Raw genomic sequence first — 22,883 nt, 5'->3', positions numbered from 1 at the left:
TAAATTTGAGTAATTCGACCTCGTGTACGCACACGATGGTCATTTTAACGGGGGAGAGAGGACAGATGAACTTTGGTCGTTAAAGTGAGACAATCTCGAGTGATGATGCGAAGCTAAGTCTAGAGTTGCTGTACCGTGTATTTCTGATACAACCTACCTTACAGCGGTCCTCGTGGCGTTCGACCCTGCTGGAACCGACAACTTCAAACGAAGGTGAAAGGGGAGGGTGAACGCCTGATATCCAGTATAAGAAGAGACCTACTGTTAAACCGTTTATTTGCCAATGTTCCGTTAATGTTATCCTGCATTGTGAGCCGCTAATTTCCCCGGGTTTTTAAACCGTGGTTTTCCCTGGGGCAAGAATGGCGTCCTTCTGACGTCCTTTTTGGGCAAATGCCAAATTAGTTGTGGTGCCGACGGGTCCACGGTTTTCGTTTCTTTGAGTTTCCTCCCGCGGTACCATTGGCCTTGTTGATTGAGAGTTTGTTCGCATTATTGTATAATATAATAAATCATATAATTGGTGGTGGCAAATATAACATGAGAAAATGATCGGGTCGTAATTTGTATACGTTCGGTTATGTTCGATGTATCTTTTTATTCATTAATAAAGTACAGAAAAGATGTCTAACAGGTGTTTTACATTAGGATTGTGATCATTAGACTGCGGATTTTATGCATTTCTGATCAAAATGCGTACAAGTGTAATTTAAGAATTTAAAAGCACCATTCCATTACTTTTAATCTATTAAATTTATTAATAAAAAAATTAAAGATTTATTTCGCCCCAGTTTGTTGCGATTCCGATAGAAAGATTTCGTTCTGCATAAAGATTCGCAGTCTAGTAATTATACTTCCAACTCCATTGAAAGTATATAGCGAAATAGCCTTTCAAAAATGATTAAATGCAATCATTACAGTCCGAGTACATGGCATTTACAAAGACTTATAAATTTACTTTTGCATTACAATATGTAACGACTACGTTTTCCACGTTTTCAATCGCCAGATGGTGTTTTTCACAAAACAAAATTAGTTTATACGCCGATATTGTTCTTTTAACATCGCAGCAAGTATTTTACGAATTACTAGATCAGATTTCGAAGGGAAGAGCCAATCAATAGAACTTATGTACAGGAAACATGTCGAGATAAAAATGATATATACAAAAAGTATGCAGGAGATACGTCATACGCGAATTACGTGAAATGTAAAAATATTTTCGCGTGACCCCACTACTGATGAAACACATTTTTGTCTTGGCCTCATTAATTTCTCCATCTCCTATGACAACATGCGTTCCCACAAATATTCGCAGTTTAATTATAATCATCACGTATCATCGTTCATCCCTTGTGCCTGTCACAAATCGCTATTGTCGACATTACAACGAACGTTAGAGAAATATAATTATTACTTGCTCATAATAATATGTCGTATGCAACGACCGAGTAGAATCGAAAAATTTCAATAAATTATTTTGAACTTATTAAGATCATCGAAAGAAGAAAGAAACTTTAATACGACTACTGTTTCTTACAACTGATGAGGACAATTTTTATTTTGCATAAACCTCCACAGTCTAGTAATGCATAATCTGACGAAAGTTCCATCGATGAATCAGTCAGGTTTTCGACGTTCGATCAATTGTGAGTATTGCTTCTCGTAATGAGTCTCCTCTAACTGCGAACACCGTCGACGAAAATCACTATCGTGCAGGATTCTCGTGCTTGACCATTCCACTTTGGCAACATTCACGTTTCGTAGCAAAACGGTCTAGATTCGACGATCGGTTCCCATTGTGTACGCGAAACAATGTTGCGGGTTCTTTGCAGAATCGCTGGTAAGAAGGGTTTGGGAATGTGTTTAGGAACTCATTGTACTAGGAAAAAGTGTGAATACCGTTCAGCGAAACCGTAGCATTGCAAGACACTAAATCCTAACGATTTTTACAATCTACCTTACGACGTACGAAACACTAGACACCTGCCGCAAGGTGTTCAAGGTTGTAGAACTCGTGGTGGGGATTACGTTCCACGTGGAAACAAAAGAAGATCGACGCTACGAATCTCTGTGATCGGTTACCACTTTCGTTGCGTAACCCCGATTTTTGCACGCGTTCTCGATCCCGCTCCGTGCAATGATCGAGGTTCTACTGTACTGAGTACATAACGCGGCATTATTTCCTACGCAGTCTTCGGAAGTGCGGGATCGTTCCATGATTGAACTTCGCCCTGGCCGAACGCAATAAAAACTGAATTTCCTAGAATGTAAACAACAGCGGAAAGATAAAATACTGTTGACCACTCCGCCTTGCTATCCTGAAAGAGAAACATACAGATGAAACGTATGGTTAGTATGCATCGGTCAAGAGACTTGTTCAAGTACTGTTCGTCCGTCGGATGATGGCTAGGCAAAGAATACGGTCCCACACTATCCTGACTCCTCTCGCACACATCATTTGACGGACGGACGGTAACTAATATCATGATTGAAAGTTGTACCTCGTGTTGCACGATTACTCCGCAAATTAGAGGCGCGATTATTGCAATCACAGACGCAATGCAGTTCGTAATGGACATCATTGTCCCGGCGAAATTAGGGCTCAGGTCAACGTGATTTATCTGAAATCCGCAAAGCGCCCCGGCATTTAATCCCACCGCTATTGCGAGCATGGTTACGACCACGGCGGGATCGTTGATCGGCACCGCGGCAAGGCAAATCAAAGCTATTGCTGGCCCCCAGTGTGCAACAGTGTTGCAAACCTTTCGAACTACACCTCTTCGAACACCTTTCTGCAGGGCAAAATCGGAGAGCCAACTCATTGGGAAACTTAGGATCCACATCGTCAAATAGGGCAAGGCTGACATCAATCCATTCTGCAAAATGAAAACATATACATATATCAGCATATCATCGAGAACTTCGAGAAATTTGAATTTCTTCTCGGGTTTGTAACAATATTTGGCAGACAAGAAAATGTTTCGAAAAAAGTTAATCGGTTTTTGCGATGGTCTGCAAATTGCACCGTTAGGAATTTTACAACCAGTTCGGTTTCAATGAAAAGTCCAGGTCACCTTGTTCAATGATGTGCTATATACTGCGACCTTGAGTCGACCTTGAACTAAGAAATCGCAAGAAACAGAAGCCGGATAGAAATTTGTTACCGCCTCAAAATAATTCTTATAAGTTGAAAATAATGTATGTCGATATTTTCAAAACCTTCTAATCGTTTTAATGTTTTATGCGTCGCATACTCATTTTTGTTGTAAATGCAATAAAACAAACATTAATGTGAACGAACTAGTTTTCAGGTACCAATCGTTGAATATCGTCGCGTGTCGATCGATTGATGAAAATAAATTTCTAATTACCTGCGCCATATCGAATCCCAAAACTCCGTTCATGTAAGTTGGCATTTCAGTGATAAGGGTCCAGTATCCCCAGTTTTGACCACAATGGACAATTATAAGAGCCCACATCGGCACTGACGTGAAAATCGATTTCCATGGTACCTTCATTACCTAAAAACAAGACAATCGAAATGTTTAATACCAGTTCAAGCAGTAACTAACGGAAACATTAATTTCCCCGGATATATGCACTTATTACAAATATCGTTTGCATTCTAATCCAGCAATTAGTTTCACTTTGAATCAACGGAATACGTTTCATTTATTTATTTTAAAGAAATATGTCTCACAACACACACAGACGGGTACTAATATGTTATGTAGAAATAGTGAACGAGTGAGTTTTCACCGTGAGGAACATATGGGGGCTAAACAATGAAAGAAATTGGGCTTTTGTCTTTCGCAATTGTTACCGAAAATGTCATATCGCCGATCGCATGATCGTGGACTTGCAAGTAAGAAACTTCATGCTCGATCTGAATTAATTCTGGTTGATCCTCATATTTTCAGATCCAATCCTTAAAATCTTTCTTTTTCGGTTCTGTGCCTGATTGCATTTTTCAAAAGTGAACCTTATCTGTAGCCTTGACTGGAAAATGGGTGATCGTCAGAGCAGATTATATTAGAAAATAAATTACACGCTCGTCAGATAATGTGTAGAGACAGTTACAGAATTTTATCAATTCTGTGTAATGCAATTTATTACTTTTAGAATCCTTCTCCTATGTTATAATAAGTTTCTACGCGGCAATCGCGGATTTCTGGAAGGTCATGGGAAAAGTATTATTAGAGCAAGAAGGTGAATCAAGGCTATTTGTAACATTCTTAATGAGTCACTATTATATATACATTATCAATGTCTCTAACCTGATGTAGATCAAAAGTGATTGTCGAATTCCTATGTAAGTATCTGTCGCGACTAATAATTACTGTAATTTTGGTAAAATACTGCTGCGACATTCTCAATATACACTTTGTTCAATAGACGTTCGATAGAAAATTTGTTTCGTGGCTGAATCCAAAACAGATTTGTGAATTGAAGCATTGCCGTTGCAAGTGCATTATTCACAAGAAATGTCACCATTATGAAGTTTATTGTGTATGCAGCATGCTCTGTTTGCATCATACAAGTGGAATCCAGAAATACGAGCGGTAAGTCTATTCATGTGGAAAATTCTTGTTGCGCTTGTATCCAATACTAAATTGTGCATTGTACAATGCTTGGTCAACGTCGAACAGAAATTTCATTAATGGAAAATATATTTTCCAACGTGCCGAACCTGCCGTCCCTCAAAAGTTTCATTAAAATCGAAATTCATTTCTGTTTACTCTCTCACAATGAAATAATCTGGTTGTAATTTTTCACGACTGTGGAAACGCATTGTGCAGTTCACGATTATGGTTGTTCTCAGTTCTTCGCATCATCGATAAAGGAATTCCACATACAGAGATTCTTTTACATAAAAATACAGTTAGTGACAAAAAGTTGTCGAAATTATTTCAAACCAAACTTGAAACATTCGCTTAAAACTGAAAATATTTATGAACTAACAAAGTTTAACAATCTTGTTTGGAACGATATCTTTCGAAAAACTGAGAGCAATAACGAGAAGATCGTCTAATAGTTATTCGAGCGTATAAAAAAGTTGGAATTCGTTGGATAACGTCAGCGATGAAAAATAGATCACTGTTTACTGACGTAAACACCATTTCTGGATGAACTATGCCGTTCGCCCATTTTATATGGAAACTTCGTTTCATAATACAGCGCTTATGCCACATGATTGAATAACCGCGTCAACTAATCTGATACCTGTTACTCGATACACGTCACGTAACTGTAATTAACAACTCATCACTACGTTATTGAAAACAGAAAATTCCTCGAACAAGGAAAAATATTTTGTAAAGGAGACTTGGATAGATTTTCACACGCAGGCGCACAAACGTTCTCTTTTATCGTTTCTATGTTCTGCAAATCGTGATAGAAAATTCGTTTGGAAATGAATTTCCAAATCCTTAGCACAAACAATAAATTAAACCATAATGCTTACTATACACGGGGTGAATTCGCGTACCTAATAAGACAAGACTGATACTCTTCGACACCAAACAATGACGATTCTTACCGTTTCAGCGGACGATCCTCCTTCTTGTTCAGAAGTTTTTAAACTGTTTTCTATATATGTCTTTTCCATTTCCGATATCCGCGGATGTTTGGACGGACTGTCAAAACCAAAAATGAAGAATATGATACTCCAGACTACAGCTAAAACTCCGAAAACATAAAATATAGACTGCCAACCCAAAGGGGATGCCGCCAACACCCCGGAAATTGGAAACGAGATCACAGTACCGAATTGTCCTCCAGCATAGGCAAACGCGCCTAAAAAAAAAAACAAAAAGAAAATCAAACATTCGCAATTATTCGGAGCTACGTGTTACCAGAGAGGAAATGAGGGTGCTCACGCCCGGGATTTTAGGGCCCTCGATATATTGCTGCCCCCAGTCTAATTTTTAGCTTGGACCAGAACCTGCATCATGTTTTTAGCCTGGACCAGAACCTGCATCATTAGCAGCGGATTCCAAATAATGCCAGAGTGGATACTACTTCTATGTTAAAAGAGGCTCTTCTATGTAGACTCTGATCCAGCTTGAAAGATGATGCAGGTTCTAATACAGGCTAAAACAATGATGCAGGTTCTGTTCCTGGCTAAAAAGTTGATGCAGGTTCTGTTCCAGGCTAAAAAGATGATGCAGTAAAAGTGGGGACACTAAAACTCCGAGCGTGAGCACTCTCATTTCCTGTTTAAAAAATAATGATAAGTAATTATTTAAAGATATCGTGGTTACGCTTAACAAAGTGGCACAATTCGTAGTATGTCTCACCAAATCGTGCTCTCTCGTTCGGAGGTGCCCACTTCGAAAGCAAGGTGTGCGTGCAAGGCAAGAGGCAACTCTGACAGAGACCCATCATTGCCCTACAAATGCAGACAGCAATCATGTCCCCGTAACGTGCAGCAGTCGGTGTTAAAATGTTAAAAACACCACAAAGTAGCATGCCCACGGCAAGCAGTCTTTGCCCGCTCCAAACTCTGGCGATGTAGCCGCTTGGTATTTGCATAACCGTGTATCCCCAAAAGAAGGAACTCAGAATGGTGGATTTATCGGTCGAGCTCCAATTATAGACCTGATCAGGACAATAAAAAAACGTTACCTTGCAACTAAACTGCGAATTATTACGGGAAATAAAAATTCTCTGTCTCAAGGAACAGGAGCCACTCCGAAATTGCATTCTTTCTTTAACGATTTTAATAGGTCGAGAACAATATATCCCCACTCTTCAATTTCTTTTATCTTCCCACTGATTAAAACTGTGATCACTCAAGTTTAGTATAAATGCATAATATCCACGGTCTATTATTAGTATTACTATTCCCAGCAGAATTTGTTTTTGTAACCTATTATTGTGATTACTCATATTTTCATATATTTGCATTAACGCCAAAGGCGAACATAATGATATGTTCACCGTCTACGCTCTAGCATGTATAATTACCATGGCAGACACCTGATTTCTGTTATCGAATAATTTTTGTCTGCGGTCTCGTACAATTGTCGCAGAATGAACGTTATTTTGCATTTGAAAAATACATATTTTGTTCTGTTAGTCGTAGAGAGATAGTTCGTCGAAAATGGTACAACGTACCTCGGACGTATGATTATTCGTCGGCGATGGCACCATCGCCACAATGGCTTCCGACATGCATACTCGGAGGCAATATCCGATCACGTTCGCCAAGAACCAGAGGAGAAGCTGTAGATGGCGTGATCCAAATCTACCTGAAATACATACATTCCTTTGTTCAACAGTGTATGCACAGCCATTTTGAACGAATTTCAAAGGGAGGGGGGTTGTAGGAGTTGCCCTAAAGGACAAATTTGGTCATTGGGAGCAAGTGGAGTTCGCTATAGTTGCGGTCACATGTATAGGAAATGGTTGTTCGCAACGACGACCTTGATAACGTATTTCAAGGCCATCGAAGTCTGTGAGAACGAACCTATGCCGAATAATTACCGAATCGACCGGCGTAAATGACATTGCAGTTGGTCGGTCGCCGATGACCGATGCGTGTCGATCGTCGATGACCCCCGCGCGACAGGTAACGAGTTAATGAAGGTCATCACCTCCTCTGAGGATCGATGTTACATTGCATGAGAGCGCAGTAATCCAGAACGCAGAAACAGGGAAAAGTGAAGCGAGTTCACATGTTGATGCCTATCAAACATTCCTACATTAATGAACAATGATCTCTGGGTTCTCTCTGTCGAATGACGCGCAAACACATCGAGGATGTGTCCTGAATAACGCTCAGGATCTTAATTGTTTGCTGATCGTCATGAAAATCTTATACTTGACCCAATACCTGTTCACGTAGGTGCGTCACGTTGTGACGTACAGGCATTTTTCTTTTTTTTTTTTTTTACTACAGAAAGATAATCGAAACGAACAGGTTTATGATGCGATTGGAGTCCCTTATTTTAGAGATTACAAAGCGATAATGTGAATACAGGGTGTCGCAAAGAAATGTGACCACAATTTAATTCTCTGTAAAGTATAAAGTGGACACCCTGTATAATGGCACAGATTGTTTACAACACATATTGTTTACAACAAGCGGCGAAGGCTTTTTTCGAAATTATCAAACAATTATGTATACAGGCGGCATGAATCGAAGAATAGTTTCTCCTATCCGATATATGACCAGAATCGTGTAGTGGACATTTATCGAGTAAACGCTGTATTAGGATACTTGCGTGAACTGATTGTATGATTGAAAATAATCTCTAAAAATATTGTTATTTCTTTCAAATACTATTTTATCCAGCACTGCTTGTGAGTAACATTTTTGTAATGTATTGTGCAATGATTATTATCTTCAGTGTCAGCTAAAAGTATTCTGTGAACGGAATGAAGACTCGTTTAAGAAAAACAGTCCAGCTTCAGGAATTCGCAATCAAGATAATCTTCTTGGTCATCCATAGGTTGATTGTGAACGTCGAAGTAGTCCAAACTTGGATTAGTAATTATCGCGTTTTATCAATGATTGTACCCTCTGGTAGATAAAAATACTATTACACAGTTAATATAACGTTTCCATGGTTTCTTACTAAATAAATTATGTACATTTATGTTCACTCATTAAAATTGTTTTATCACATGCGAAATGCCGATAAAACCATCCGCGCCTGAATCTTTTCAAAAACCTCTCGGCGAAATATCTATGGCTGGAAGACCAAATGAACCACATGTTTTTACGTTGGAGGACATCGTTTTTAAAGTTTTAAACGTTAATTTGTCGTCGCTGCCGAACAAAGTACGATACGAAGTCTTATCTGCCTGCATATTTACCATTTTCCAGTTGTCTTAAGCGACATCAATAACAAATGAGAGCCTTAAACAAACTAATGAGAATGCAAGATTACTTTTGACAAAACCAACATTTGTAAATGTAATAACTTACGTTGTTTTATGTAACCGCATTGCGTTTCGCCGTGTATTTCCCAATATAAATGTAAACTTTCAAAATGTTTAAATGTTCAATTCAAAAGGCTATGAATAACTTCTTAAACCTGGAATATTAACCGATAACGTTTTGCTTTTGAATTATGCATTAAATTTTGATAAGTGAACCTGATAACATGGCAGCTACTGCATGCTTATTTGTATTATATGCATGGAATAAACTTTCGATTTGTTTTATTGCATTCTGATTCGGAACAGAAAAAATTGCCTCAATACACCAGTTTCTTTCCGAGAACACAAATACCGTTTGCCAAATTTCGATCATGACATAAACATCCATTTTCGAAAACTATAGCTCGTTAAAAACATTTACAATACCAGGAAAGGAAAACAAGTTGATAATCTTCGAGACATAAGATTTTATATCAGCACAAGTTTGATAACGTCGGCCATGGGTCGATCACAAGATTATAGAAATCATCTCAGATTACGACGAACAATGAAAGTGCGATGAACAATGTGTCAAGTACGTCCTGTTTTCTGTTGCATTCTTCCTCTTAATTCTTTTGAATATATCACTATTGTAACATACTTTTTGTGATATGTTATCGTATATGTCTAATAAAAAATCATAAAAGCATTAAATCCATAGGATCTGTTAGCCTTTTGTTTATCGGTAATCCGAAAAAATGCAACGACGTCCGTGGTAGTGTTAATAGACGTACGCAGTCGCATAAATCTAAAAGATGGAAAATTACCTTTCCACACCACCGTATAATTTAATCGACAGTGTCAATCACAGATAACATCATGTTGTAATCACGCGGATCAATCACTTTCAATTTGGTTTTTCCAAATCAAATCTATCTTTCAATTAGACCGAGATGACGAGATATTATTATCGACAAAACTTGCTGCCTATCTCACAATTCGATTGCATATGTATCAAACATTTTAAATCGCACCGAAAAACTGATAGCGATCGAAATATAATTGGAAAATACGCTTTTAAGTATCTTTTGTAACTTGGGCACAGACAATATTAGAACATACAGATAATCGCATTCCTTTGTAAAAAGTATCATCAAAATCTCAGTAGCAGCTGCCGTGACTTTGCGTCAGCAGAAAATCTAACCACAATATAATTTCAATAATTTCATACTAATAAAAGGCTATTTCAGTCAATCCCACAGATTTTCATATCGTTTTACTTGGAGTAGTTTTCACTGTAAAAACACTAAATGTACATAATGTGCTTGTACCAGCATCCGTGAAGAGGCTAAACAACATTAGGTTGCAAAAGGGAATATCAAAGATTTGCTTAACACATTCCTTATCATAGTTTGCTCTTTCGCCTGAAAAGCAGCTTTTCTGTGTAGCGCATTTTTACTTAGTGCATAGGATTATATTTATGCTTTTCCTTGTGCACTTTTTTAAGGAATAAAGGAATCATTCAGTTGTGTCGATTATTTGTCAAGAAATGTTTCAAACAAAAGTTCTTTGATAGCACACAGGTTACAGTGTTTTCTCGGTATATGTCGCAAATACCTGGCCGATAAAAGTCGCAGAACTGTCTCCACTATTGCGGGATATCTAAATCATGAAGAAAAAGGATTACAGAATAGAACGAACGACGGCATGTGAAAGTTCCAGTTGTGAAACGTGTTGAAATGTATTGTCGTACGATAATTGTTTAAGAAATTGTCACGGTTCATCGGAAATCGGGATTTCTAGTTGTTCGAATGCTTCTGGGATCCACCGTATCTGATAGAGACTCTGACGTGGCTGGGACACTTCGATTTGTTGCTGGACTAACGCGTAATTCCCGACCACGCAACTTATTCGCTGTTATCGAGAAGTTATTCGAGCAGCGTTACGTTTAATCTCAGCTTTTATTCGCGTCGCGTCGTCCGCGAAAGTTCCGCAAAAACGCACAGCGAAAGGAAACGACATTCTTCTACATATTCGATTACCGTTCGCACACGAGAATCGTTTAATGAATCCTCCGCTGGCATTGCACGTCGGTCGCCTCCACTACGTTTCGTTCGTTATCCTTGACGCGATGATATACGTCGAACGCAACTGTTTTTCCCCGCCTAATTGCCATATTTTAGTAGAAATGATATCTATCTATCGATCATATTTATTCCACTATATTCTCCCAATGATACAGCATACTCGCACGCGCGTTATCAGTTCAGCTTAAGACTAATGCGAAACGATTACTGCTCTGCGGATCTGACCCGTCTGCGACAAAAATGGATGCACTTTAATGCAGTGGACATAATTTTGCACTCGACGCTATTTTAAATCCAAAATGAAACATTTCTTCCGACCTAAACTATTTCCCTTCTATGTATTTTTGTTTTCATGTTATACATACGAAAATGATGCAATTTACTCGTACAATACTGAAATGTTTAGTAATTTATCAAATACAAACAAATTTAATAATGTAAAAAATATTTTGAATAATGATGCAGAAATTTTTAGTGGCCATTCGAGTGCTAAGGGTTAAAAAGGTTCAAGGACATCGGTGCATTAGTTCCGGCTCGGTAATTAGACGAAAAAAGGAATTGTTATTTCGCTCCTGTGGCCTGCGATCAATGCAAACATGTTTCATTTCGCATAAAAATCCGCATTGCATATTCTTCTCGGGAACGCGTTCACAGTGAGCGCCAACTCAAAGAAGGCTATCTCAAAATTCACAATCTCGATCGTTCGTCTAATATCTCAGTGATGATTTAGAGTTGGCGATTCTACGTTGAAAATAATAAGTCGAAAATGTGGAGTAAAATTTGCTCGCATGAGGTTTTGTTACGGAGAAACTCGAGTATGAAAACTCGGCGGTCACGCGTGCCATTGAACAGGAATTGTCTGTGCGCGTCTGTGCATGACCTGCCGATTCTACTTCTTGCAAATGCCAAGCGAACGGCCTTGACAGATTTTCCAAATAGTGGTCTATTTTTTCTATTTCAATTCAATCTTTCCACGTAGAATCACCCCGTTTTCGGTCGCACCACCCTGTACGTGTACAGTCTAATCTAAGATTAGTCGCGGGAAAAAATTGTTGCAGGAACGCGGTACTCCTGACTCGGCAATCTTGATCGTTCCCTTTTACGCGGTGTTTAAATAATGATTAATTCATTATTAAGAGAGGTCAAGATCGCATGAGCTTTCCGCTGCGCCATTCGAAAGTGCAGGTATTTAGAGCACCGTGTCGCTGACAAGTATGAGACAGTTATCGGTACAAGTAATCCTCTGGTTAATCGCGATCATGCGATTAGCTCGAATCTGAAGTTGAACAGACAACGTGCCTGTGAAGAGGAGCAACAACGTAAATACAACATTAATAAACAACTGCGCTATCCGCGGCCGCGTCTCTCGGTTCGTCCTTGGGCACGGATTTATAAAAATCGGAGAACACGCGGAACGACAAATATCCCATAGAATGCCAGGACTGAATTGACTCGAACCAGAACAACTCAGTCTATTTGCAAGAGTCCATCGCGTACGTGGTAATAGACACATATCGATAATCAAATTGCCTCTACATTATAATAGCGAACGTCGCATCCTTCAGTCATACGAAACGAGCAACAAACAGTTCCGCAATAAATCTTTCATTTTCTTTGCACTTGCGCATTCGGTTAAAAAACGAAGCAGTTTTCAAGTGCGCGATATGATTATTAACTGTTACCCAAGTTCATTTATTAACATATTTATGGTTCGCGTGAAGTGTTCACGTGTAAAGACAAACTGCAATTCGAAATACTATTGCGCGGTTTTATTGTACCAAACAGCCTGCACGATTGTTTTCAGAATTACCGGAAGGAATTATCCGCAAGGATGCTTGTAACGTTATCTAGCCAGGCGTCAAGGATTCATTGTTGAAGATTGGCTAGCGAAGATTATCTAGTCAAGATCGTCTAATGAAGATTGCCTCGTGAAGATTGTCTAATGGCAGAGATTTGTTTCTGGGTTTGAACGGCTTCGAAAACGGAAAGCTGGTCGACTAATGTCATGTTGCGGAGGGAATTGTGTAGCGCACAGTGGCGCAGGTAGTCAAGGTGCCCTGGACAGGTGATCGGAACAGGTGCGAACCTCGTAAATCAAACCAGGCCGCCGCCGCTGAGGTGCGCGATGTCGTGCGCGGAAGTGCGCTGATTATTTTCATTGCCGGAAGGTTCAACGGCAATGACTCTAAGATATTATAAATCCATGACGCGGGACCTTTGACACGGTCACTGGCAGCCTCAAAAGTCCCATAAAATCAAAGCAATTTAATCAACGACATAAAAATTTCGAAGTTAAGGCATACGATGCTGAGCACTCTTGCTGCCATCTTGCATTTTTCAGATCCCGATCAAATGTGAATATATTGATGTGAAAATTAATTTCTATATCTGGACAAATAAGTTCTTATGAGTCTTTCCTTATAAATAAACGATCAAATAACTTTCTGTGCGCTCAATTTCTTTTGGAACTCGTTTGGTATAAAAAATCTGATTTAACAAACTTCAATTGAATAAAGTCATTAAACTTCCTCCAAAAGAAATTGAGACGTTCTAGTTAACAATTGTGATTATAATTTATTATTTATATTTGTATTATAATTTTAACTATAGCAAATACTGCCGCATTTTGAGTGCTACTGTCTTTTATGAGAACAATAAATACTTCGAAGACTACAGACACTTCTAAAGATTTATCAATTGCTCTATCGATATCATTTTGTATGTTTGATAACATCGTTGATAAGATCAATGCGCATACAATATGTAACTACCGTTCAACGATTCATAATGTTATATGAATGTAAAGGTAATTTACAAAATTATCTTTATAAATTGCGAATAAAGTTTTACTAACAGCAAACAGTTTCCCCAGGATAAATAAACTGCATAATTTTATCTCGAAGTCGACAAAAGTAAACATAAGTTTAAATTTGATATAAATAACTTTCCGGTTAATAAATTAACGTTGGCCGATTAACGTTCGGTATAACGCCATTTTCTTACTTTGCTGTGTTAATTAATTTGTAAAGAAAAAAAGGAAGTCGAAAACAATTAATATAGACCTGTTCCTTTCGATTGTCATTTTGACGTTCATTGAATAGAATATTAGACAATATTCTATGTGTTTCATCACCGCACACAATAATTTCCATGACGTTTTATCACCCATAAACCTCTCAGTAATCTGTTGCGTAAATACGAAGTATAAAGTATAAATTGTTTAAAAATAATTCGACCAGCCATTACACTGATATCGCTCGAATTGCACAATTATGGTTATCTCCAAGTTTTCGCAAGCAGTCACATATGTAAAACATAAGAAACAATAATATAAAGAATACTACGCCTCCAGGCCAATTATTTGTATTAAAATTTACAATACATAATTTGATTCCATATATAAATTCCATATGTAAAACTATAATTAAAAATAAAATTGTAATAAATAATGTAATAGTTCCAATAAAAAACCATTAAGCTTACATTTTATTTTTGAAACACGTTCATCTTTACAGTTCCGTTTTTTTACTAAATAGCACATATTTAAATATCTCTGTATATTGACAGAACAAAGCACATAAACTAACTACTAACCCAAATTCATTTCTATTATCGAATTGTTTTTAGAAGCTATGCGATATTTCAAAGCGAACTGGAAACGTCATTAAACCGTCGTAACGATATCAACTGATTGTGTTTTACCTGCAGGTAAAACCACTATAAGCCACTGTAAACCACTATACCACTATAAGTGGTATTTTATGTAACTGTTACTGCCACACGCACTCTAACGTTTTATTAATATTCTCTAAGTTTTAATTGATTAAAACTGATACAGATCAATTTGTAAAGACATTCGGATTAACGGCTGTGTTGATATTATTTTCAACAAATTTTGTAAGTAACTTTTTCAAGGAAATATTTAACGTAAAATATTCAATGGCGTACCTGGAGCTTTCGTGGCTTCCCTATCGAAATCATCATTAACGAACTGCTCCTTCTTTGTAGACATTATTTCTGACACTTTCAAACACAGACTGTTCAAATTCTAATCTCGTACTCGACATTACCTATATCATACATGCGCCCCACCGTCAAACGGCTTCCTCTCCTTTTTCTTGCACGTATATCTCGGTAGTTTCCTACTGACAACCTTCACCACAACAGACTTCGCGACAAGAAAAATAGTGTAAATCTATCTCGACAGAATCAATATAAATATATAAATTCGGGACTTAGAATATCTCCAGGTAGGTAAAAGCAGGTGTGATTGGAAGCAATTAAACATAGAACGAAAATAGTGTTAGAATTTTCTTAGAATTTAATAATAAATGTATAAACAGATATAAATCTACAATATAACATTTTTACATATGCAAAGTTCACATAAAAATATTACTTATTTCCTTACTTCTCATAAAAGATAATTGAAAATCTCAAATTCCTTTATACAGTTCTATTTTCACGTAGTTGAATGTAATTTTACATTGAATGTAATTTTACATTTTTTTTTTTTTGTCAAATATAAAACTATGTAGAATATTCATATCCGTCGCTTCTTTTTTAATGGCGTTACACCAGTATCCTGATTGGCTGCGTCTGATACGTCATTTTCGGTAGATCGTAGGGTTTTCAAAGGGCTCTTCTGCGGTGTCGCGCACAATCCTAACCCGAGCGAACTAAAAAGAAATGGAGAATTTACTTCATGTCTTTTCGGCTTTGAAATACCTCACTCTGTCTTTCTATGTGTATTATAAATCAATTTCTAAGTACTACTTCAAAGAAAATCAACAGAGTGTCTAATTCATTTCAAATTCTTCGAATGAGTCACTATTTAAATGACACTTTTAAGGTGGATTGACAAAATAAGGAATTAGTCCAGAAACTAACAATATGAATCTTATAGCAATTATCTCTACTTACTCAAGTGCATTGTCTCTGTTCTCTTGATTTTTTTCTGGGGTTCTCAAGTTATTAAGATTTTGTGTTGCTGATTTCTCCTTCTGGTGACTTTGCAATGTGAATGTTTGTACTTGACTGGAATAAAGGTTTTTCGACGTAACTTGCGTTGGTGGCGCAATGCCATTCTTTTCGTAATACTTCCTTAAATCGACATTAACGCTCTTCGTGCAGTTGTACGTTTTATAAATGCCTACGAGGTAGTCCGCTAGCTCAAACATATTCGATCTCAGCGATATAATTATGAATTGCGCATTTTTCGTTCTCTCCTTGATGTAATTTCCAACGATTGACACATTTTTAAAGTCTAAAGCAGCGTCGATTTCATCCATGAAGTAGAGGGGAGTTGGTTTATAGTGATGCAGTGCGAACACAAGAGCTAAGGAGCTTAAGGTCTTTTCACCTCCGCTAAGGTTACAAATGTTTTTCCACGATTTCCTGGGTGGTCTGACGCTAAAGGCAATCCCTTCGCTGAAAGGATCCAAGGAATCGACCAACTCCAATTCCGCATCGCCGCCCAATGTTATCATTTGATACATTTCTTTTAGCTTATTTGTAATTATCGCAAAACCAGCGAGAAACTCTTGAATTCTACGACGTCTCGCAGTGTCATAAATATCTCGCATTTTGTCGCGTTCCCCAGTTACTTTTTCCAAATCCGCTACACGTTTCAAATATATTACATCCTTTTCTTTATAGTCTGCGATAACCTGCATATTTGGAATGTCGGTCGGTAATTTCTTTTTAACTTTTTGCATGTTATTCAAAAGCGTTTTTTCATCGAGCTCGCGAAGTTGATCTTCGGTTAATTCTTTCAGTTCCGCTACCTCTTTGCCAGGTATAGCTTGAAGCTTCAATTCAGAAATTTTTCGCGTGAAATCTGGAATTTGTTGTTTCAATATTTTTATTCCGCTTTTACACTCTTTCATTCTTTGATCTAAATCGATTTTAACTCCTTTCATTTTGTTTTCCCGCGCCTGCAAAGCGTCTAACTCCTCCTTAAGGGATGCCATAGCTGTGTCTCTTTCCGTAAGAGCTTCGTTGAGTCCATTGAGTTCTTCCAAACACTGTTTCGCTTGTATCTCTAATTCCTGCTTCTCTTTCTGAACATCGCGAAGTCTTTGCTCACAGGTTTGTACGTCGTTTTCCAGACTATCTATACGCTGTTCAACCTTCTTCAAGTTCCTCTCAGACGTTTTCATCGCAACCTGCAACTTGCAAATCTCTGCCTTGGCTTTTTCAATCGTTTTGTTGAGGTTCGCTATAATCTTCTGCTGATCTTTTACGCGACTTCCTGAAATCTCGTCTATTTTTCTATTAATACGCTGCACCTCGCTTTCAACTGAATTTGAATTGTCTTTCACTTTCTCTAATGATTTTCCGGCTTTGTCCATCACTTTCTTGAGCTGTTCGACCCTTTTCGGATCCGCGACGGACTCTGCAACCTTTTTCTCCTGAATTTTCAAATGCTGTCGTAAGGATGGTTCTTGTTCTTGCAATGTTTTCACTTCGATACACAGTTTTTCTTCTTCAACAACCATATCTTTTAGATCTACACTTAGTCTATGAATCTGATTTTCTAAAGATTGATATTCGGCTCTAAGTTTAGTACACTCTTCGTGTACTTTGTTCAAATTTACTTGCAGGTTTTCAACGTCAACAGCAGACATTTCGTTTCTAATAACCTTTTGTCCCATTCTACCTCTCAGTACTGTTCTTCCACCTCCACTCATTGTACCCGACAATTCAATCAATTCACCCTTTAATGTAACAACTCTGAACCGTCTGTGGCCGTACGCAATACGCGTAGCTTGATCTAAATCATTTGCCACTAATGTATCATGTAACCCATAATAGAACGCCGGCAGCACCCTCTCATCTTCGACGCGTATAAGATCAAACAGCCTCGGTACATTCTCAGGTGTTTGAATTTTCTGCCTGCATTTGTCCAATAAACGTTGCTGTTTCTCTAGAGGGATAAACGTAGCGCGTCCTATATTATTTTGACGTAGAAATGATATGCATGCTTGCGCTGTGGACACTTTGTCTACTACAATGTTGTCCAAAGGGCCACATGCTGTTGAAATCGCAACGTCATATTTTCCGTCTATAGCTCCGAGGTCACCCTACATATGGAATAAAATTAAATATCACAAATTTATCGAGCTTTAAAAATTGAGCACCAGTCGTCTGGTGTATTCTAAATTATAAATTGTTTTAAAACATCGATTATTTGAATTTTATGTCCGCTAGTGTTTATTGTCAAACATCTTAAAAATCAAATTAACATACACAAAGAATATAATTTTTTGTCTGCTTACCAATCTTCCAAATATCCCAGTAATTCTTCCTTCCATTTTTTCTCGCATTAAACTGTCTATAATTCTGTTCCTTGATCGATTTGCTTGCATAGCAGACTTTTGTTCTTCAAACGAAATTCTCATCCGTTTCAATTTTGTGGTCTCTTCAATCTCTTTATGCTTTAGTTTCTCTAATGCGTGTTGCGCTTGGGTCAAATTGTGCCGAGTACTCGAAATTTTTGTTTGTAAATTCTTCAAGTGTAGCTCTTTCTCTGCTAAAGTGTCTACTGTTAATTTTAGAGAATTTTGCAACTTTTCTAGTTTCTCTCTTTCTGTTGCTTCTACGGAAATATATAATTCAAATTCAGATTGAGCAATATTGAAAGCTGCTTGAGCTTCGTCAACGTTGTTCCTCAGAGACATTAATTCTTTTTCAAGTACAGCACGTTCATTTAATAGTGGTTTCGTTTTCTCGTGTAGTCCAACCATTAACTTTTCCAGTACTGATTTCTCGTCTTCTATCTTTTTTACATTAGTTTCAATAAGCTGCTCGCATTCCTGAATAGTTTTCATGTTTTTCTCAGGCACTTTACCAAGTTCTTCTAATTTCGCTTTCTCCTACAAATAACATTCAATTATTTAATTATAATCTACACGCTACGTATTTCAACATTTTCATTGTAGATAGCACAGTAACATAGCTTACTGTTTTTAATGTTGCAATGTTAGCTTTTCGACGTTTATTGGTCTCTACTAGTTCCGCGTGAAGCGATTCATCATGTTTGCGAATATTATTAAACTGTGTTGAAATTTCATCTTTTTTCAATTGTAAGCTATCCCATTTCTTGTTTTTCTCCTCGATTATTTTATTTTGCTTGCTTCTTTCATCATGAACTTCTTTCATTTTATCTACAAGATCTGCAATATCCGTATCCAATTCGTTAGCTTTATTTTCTTGTTGTTCTAATTCCTTCATTGTTTCGAATCTACAAAAAGGAATTTTATAATTTCATGAAATCATTGTATATAAATATTAAGAAAGTACCTCTTATAATGATAAAGTTGATGTTGTATCTGTGTTATCATGTTTTCTACTTCTAAATATTGCACTGCTTCTTGCATCGGTTCCTCCAGAGCTGCTTTCTCTTTCTCAACAATTCTCAAACGGTTTAACTTTTCAACTCTATATTCTGTCAGCGCTTCTACCTTTTCTGATAATTTTTCTAATGGCTCCTTATAACGTACTGTCCCAATTATATCTTCCAAAAACTCAAGCATACCAGTATCATGTTCATTTTGTCCTTTAGGTTTCATCATTGCTATTTGCTCAACCTCGCCCTAGTATAATAGATCAAGGAAAAATAATTATAATCAAATAAATTCCCTTTCATATATAGACTTTCGTATAGTGGTAAAATAGAAAACATTGATAATATAAATAATGATGCATTCCATACTTGTAAGATTAGGAAACGGTTATGATCTAAATCCACACCATGGGACTTCAAAAGCTTTGCGATCTCCTTGAATTGCACCCTTTTCCTATTAAGTTCATAATGCGAAGAATTATCTTTAAATGCTGTTCGTGATATACTAAACTCACTGTTAGGAACAACATCATAATCTGCCCCAGGCTATAACAAAAAGTATTTACATTTCAGAATTGGTTGTAATTTAAATAGAAAATGTTCTAGTGAATACCTTGTCAATGATTTGTTGAAAATGTACAGATACTGTACAGCTGTTGATATTCTGATTTTCGCTGGAATTATGTATTAAAACTGATAGCTTCTTTGACCGAATTTTACTGGCTCTGTATCCAAATACAAATAACATGGAATCTATGACATTACTTTTGCCACTACCATTTGGGCCGACAATCGCTGTAAAACACTACAAAATAGAAAATTTAGTTAATGTATATGTACTAGAGTTGGGCATTATTTGAATACATTTTCTAGCTGGCAATTGAGAATTAACATACTTTGTAGTTCTTTTTACAAAAATTTCTGCCACATACCTTATGAAACGGGCCAATTGTTTTAGTGCCACCATAACTTTTAAAGTTCACATTAACAATCTTACTAATCATAAGTCTAGGGCCATTAACATCAAGTTCATGAGCGGCTTTGATAGGTGGTGGAATGTATATATCATCGTCTACTTTTAATCCACCTTCGTCATCGGTATCTATAACAGCATTTTCTTCATCAACTTCCATTTCATTACTATCTTTATTTTTATCAGCTTCACTGGTTCCAGTCATTTCAACGACAAATGTATGGTATGTTCTTCACATTACAGAATCTGGATCAAATAAAAGCACATATAACAAATCAACAGTTATTACTTAGAGGTTAGACAAATGTCAATATTTCACAGAAATATCACATTGCTTGAACGTGTATAATTTATTTCTTTCACGACAAAAACACATTATGTAAAACAATGTACAAGAAATATAAACACTGAATTAAGAACACTGGGTTTCTGTAACTTACCTTACAATAACTACTTATACACTAGAAAGCACCTAGAAATACTTTTAGTGTGAAACCGTGACTTAAGTCTAATAATTTTTATCGTTGCACTGCCAATGCAAATACTTAGAAAATTGTAGTTCTGAAATCGCACTTTGTTTTATTGTAAATAACCATGAAAAGACGCTTTCCCGGATTCAAATTGAAAGTAACGCATATAACGATCAGACACGTGTTACATAAATAAACATAGAGACTACACTCACATTGAAATTTTATTTTGTAAACCTCACCATAGAGTATACATCACAGTCACGGCAAAGAGTAGGAATACTATCGTAGATGGTAACCTCGATATGACATTTCACATTGTATCAACAACAGCGCCATTGCAGAATATTAGTTCCACATTATTAGTTCTGGCCGATAAGGTAGGATGTGACACAGAATGGTAAAGTCTGCTTTTTGGTCCCCTCAAAGGTCCCCACTTTTTGGTTCTGGAAGAGAACCTGCAACAACTTTTTAGCCTGGACCAGAACTGAGTGATGCTATTGATTCGTGGCGCCTTCAAAGGCCAAACGTGTAAACTGGTAGATAAACCACACGAGGCATAGAAGACCAGTTACTATATGGGGTAAGGAGGGAATCTAGGGAAGAAGGGGATGGTGGCAATGGTGACGATCTACGGATTTCCTACCCTCTCGGAGAGATCCGATGAGGCGCCCCGCTATCTTCAAAAATGTCTTTTGACAATCTAAAAGAGTATCACAGTGAGTCCAATTCATTTTTTTATGTGACCGTGGGCCGTGAGAAGGTATAAAATAAATTGTTGAATGTGTTGAAGGTTGTTTAATCGTGAAACTGCACGTTTTGTGCCCTCAAAGTCGGAAAATTAATCATTTACGATGAGAGGTAAGTAGTTTATTAATTTTCTAATTGTTCTACCAGTTCTCGCGAAATCGATCGTCTGCTGTTCTCTCTCTCTCTGTAACAATTTCAAATGTTTATCCTTGTTGGATACCTCCTTGCTCATCATATTTGCCTAGCACGTACTAGGGAATTCGAAATCCCGCAAAAGAGTAGGTAGCACAGGCATCTCTGTCTGTCCTTATCGTGCGCTATCTTATCGTACGCATTACAAAGATAGGGAAAGTTAGTTCGCAAACCCGCCACCATAGATGGCGCCACTATAACGCTGCCCGTGGCGGCTTTATCTGCTTGTCGTTCGAATTTCTTTTCAATGACAGCACAAAATTAAATTGCAACAATTGCTTCTACGCGTAAATACGCGCCATTGACGTTACATATACAAAGAAGTCTACATTTTACGCATAGAATAGGATATTTTACAACGAGGCAAGACTGAATTATATTCAAAACCGTGTTTATACACGCTGCTGTATTCTTAATGTTACAACGTTACAATTATGGTCATTAAAAAGAATGTAGTTTAGATACCATAGAAAATTAAAAAAGAAGAAAGGAAAGTCGCTCTTCTCCATTCGCAATTAATTAACGAAATTTCTATGCAGGTCCAAGGAATCATACGCTGCAAGGGCTACACTTGAACGGTGCTAAACGTTCTCGCGCACGGTCCAATAAAACGCAATTCCCTCGGAATCGGCCGGACGGTTTTTAAAAGTTTACCGGGGGCCGTTTGAAAGCGCCACGGCGGTTCGCGGAAACATGCACCCGCAACACCTGTTTTAAATGGGACGCTTTCGCGTCGGTTCACTTCTTTTTCTCGAAGCAAATAAATAGCCCGGCTTCTCCGTGTCTGCCGGTGTGATTCGCAGCTCCCGAATAAAAAACCCTTTGGAACGGAGGCGCGCAAGGCTGCGTGTCATTCAGAAAAGTGGCTTAACACGGCGTTCAGCGAACACCGATTCAAAAGGGCCTAGGCCGTCGGTCGTGTCCCCCTCTTTTTGGTCCTGGCCGTGCGTTCCCTTTATTTTTAGGAAGTCGAGTTGATTGCGCAGACATTATGGGACAACAGCTTTTTGCCGCGGACTTCTTTCTCCCTGGCGTGTACCAAAGTATTAGGAAGAATGGTGGGCACGAGGCCGAGGTCCTCCACGGAGGAAGGTGAACATCGGTCGAGAGAGGGACAGACGCTTCGCTATGCTACGCTTACACGCAGACACGTATCTTTCGCTCGGAACGCCCCGTGGCGAAAACGCGCGTCA

The 22,883-nt window shown here is 37.8% G+C and overlaps 3 protein-coding genes across 3 annotated transcripts in view; 1 reads left to right on the top strand and 2 right to left on the bottom strand.

Moving 5' to 3' along the window:
• Nucleotides 1-578: 578 nt before the first annotated feature.
• LOC143355154 (putative inorganic phosphate cotransporter) lies at nt 579-15,086 on the bottom strand. Its single transcript, XM_076789723.1, has 7 exons — nt 14,907-15,086; nt 7,123-7,256; nt 6,303-6,603; nt 5,543-5,799; nt 3,375-3,524; nt 2,505-2,879; nt 579-2,321 (listed from the first exon to the last, which is right to left on the bottom strand). Exons 1-7 carry the CDS (start codon nt 14,968-14,970, stop codon nt 2,187-2,189), a joined length of 1,416 nt encoding a protein of 471 aa, XP_076645838.1. The 5' UTR covers nt 14,971-15,086; the 3' UTR covers nt 579-2,186.
• Nucleotides 15,087-15,256: 170 nt separating this feature from the next.
• Nucleotides 15,257-20,931, bottom strand: Glu (structural maintenance of chromosomes 4-like protein gluon). The gene is made up of 9 exons (XM_076789722.1): nt 20,719-20,931; nt 20,238-20,524; nt 19,919-20,110; nt 19,675-19,851; nt 19,263-19,555; nt 18,924-19,203; nt 18,239-18,835; nt 15,882-18,043; nt 15,257-15,637 (listed from the first exon to the last, which is right to left on the bottom strand). Exons 2-9 carry the CDS (start codon nt 20,481-20,483, stop codon nt 15,502-15,504), a joined length of 4,083 nt encoding a protein of 1,360 aa, XP_076645837.1. The 5' UTR covers nt 20,484-20,524; nt 20,719-20,931; the 3' UTR covers nt 15,257-15,501.
• Nucleotides 20,932-21,491: 560 nt separating this feature from the next.
• LOC143355149 (band 4.1-like protein 4A) overlaps nt 21,492-22,883 on the top strand; it is a 76,621-nt gene continuing 75,229 nt past the window's right edge. Inside the window, exon 1 of the mRNA XM_076789717.1 lies at nt 21,492-21,609. The gene's annotated coding sequence lies outside the window, so the exon portion shown is untranslated. The remainder of the gene's footprint in view (nt 21,610-22,883) is intronic.

Source organism: Halictus rubicundus, chromosome 6, assembly GCF_050948215.1.
Source record: "Halictus rubicundus isolate RS-2024b chromosome 6, iyHalRubi1_principal, whole genome shotgun sequence".
NCBI lineage: Eukaryota > Metazoa > Arthropoda > Insecta > Hymenoptera > Halictidae > Halictus > Halictus rubicundus.
The sequence above is the reverse complement of the archived record's forward strand: the minus strand, read 5'-3'. Positions and strand labels throughout refer to the sequence as shown.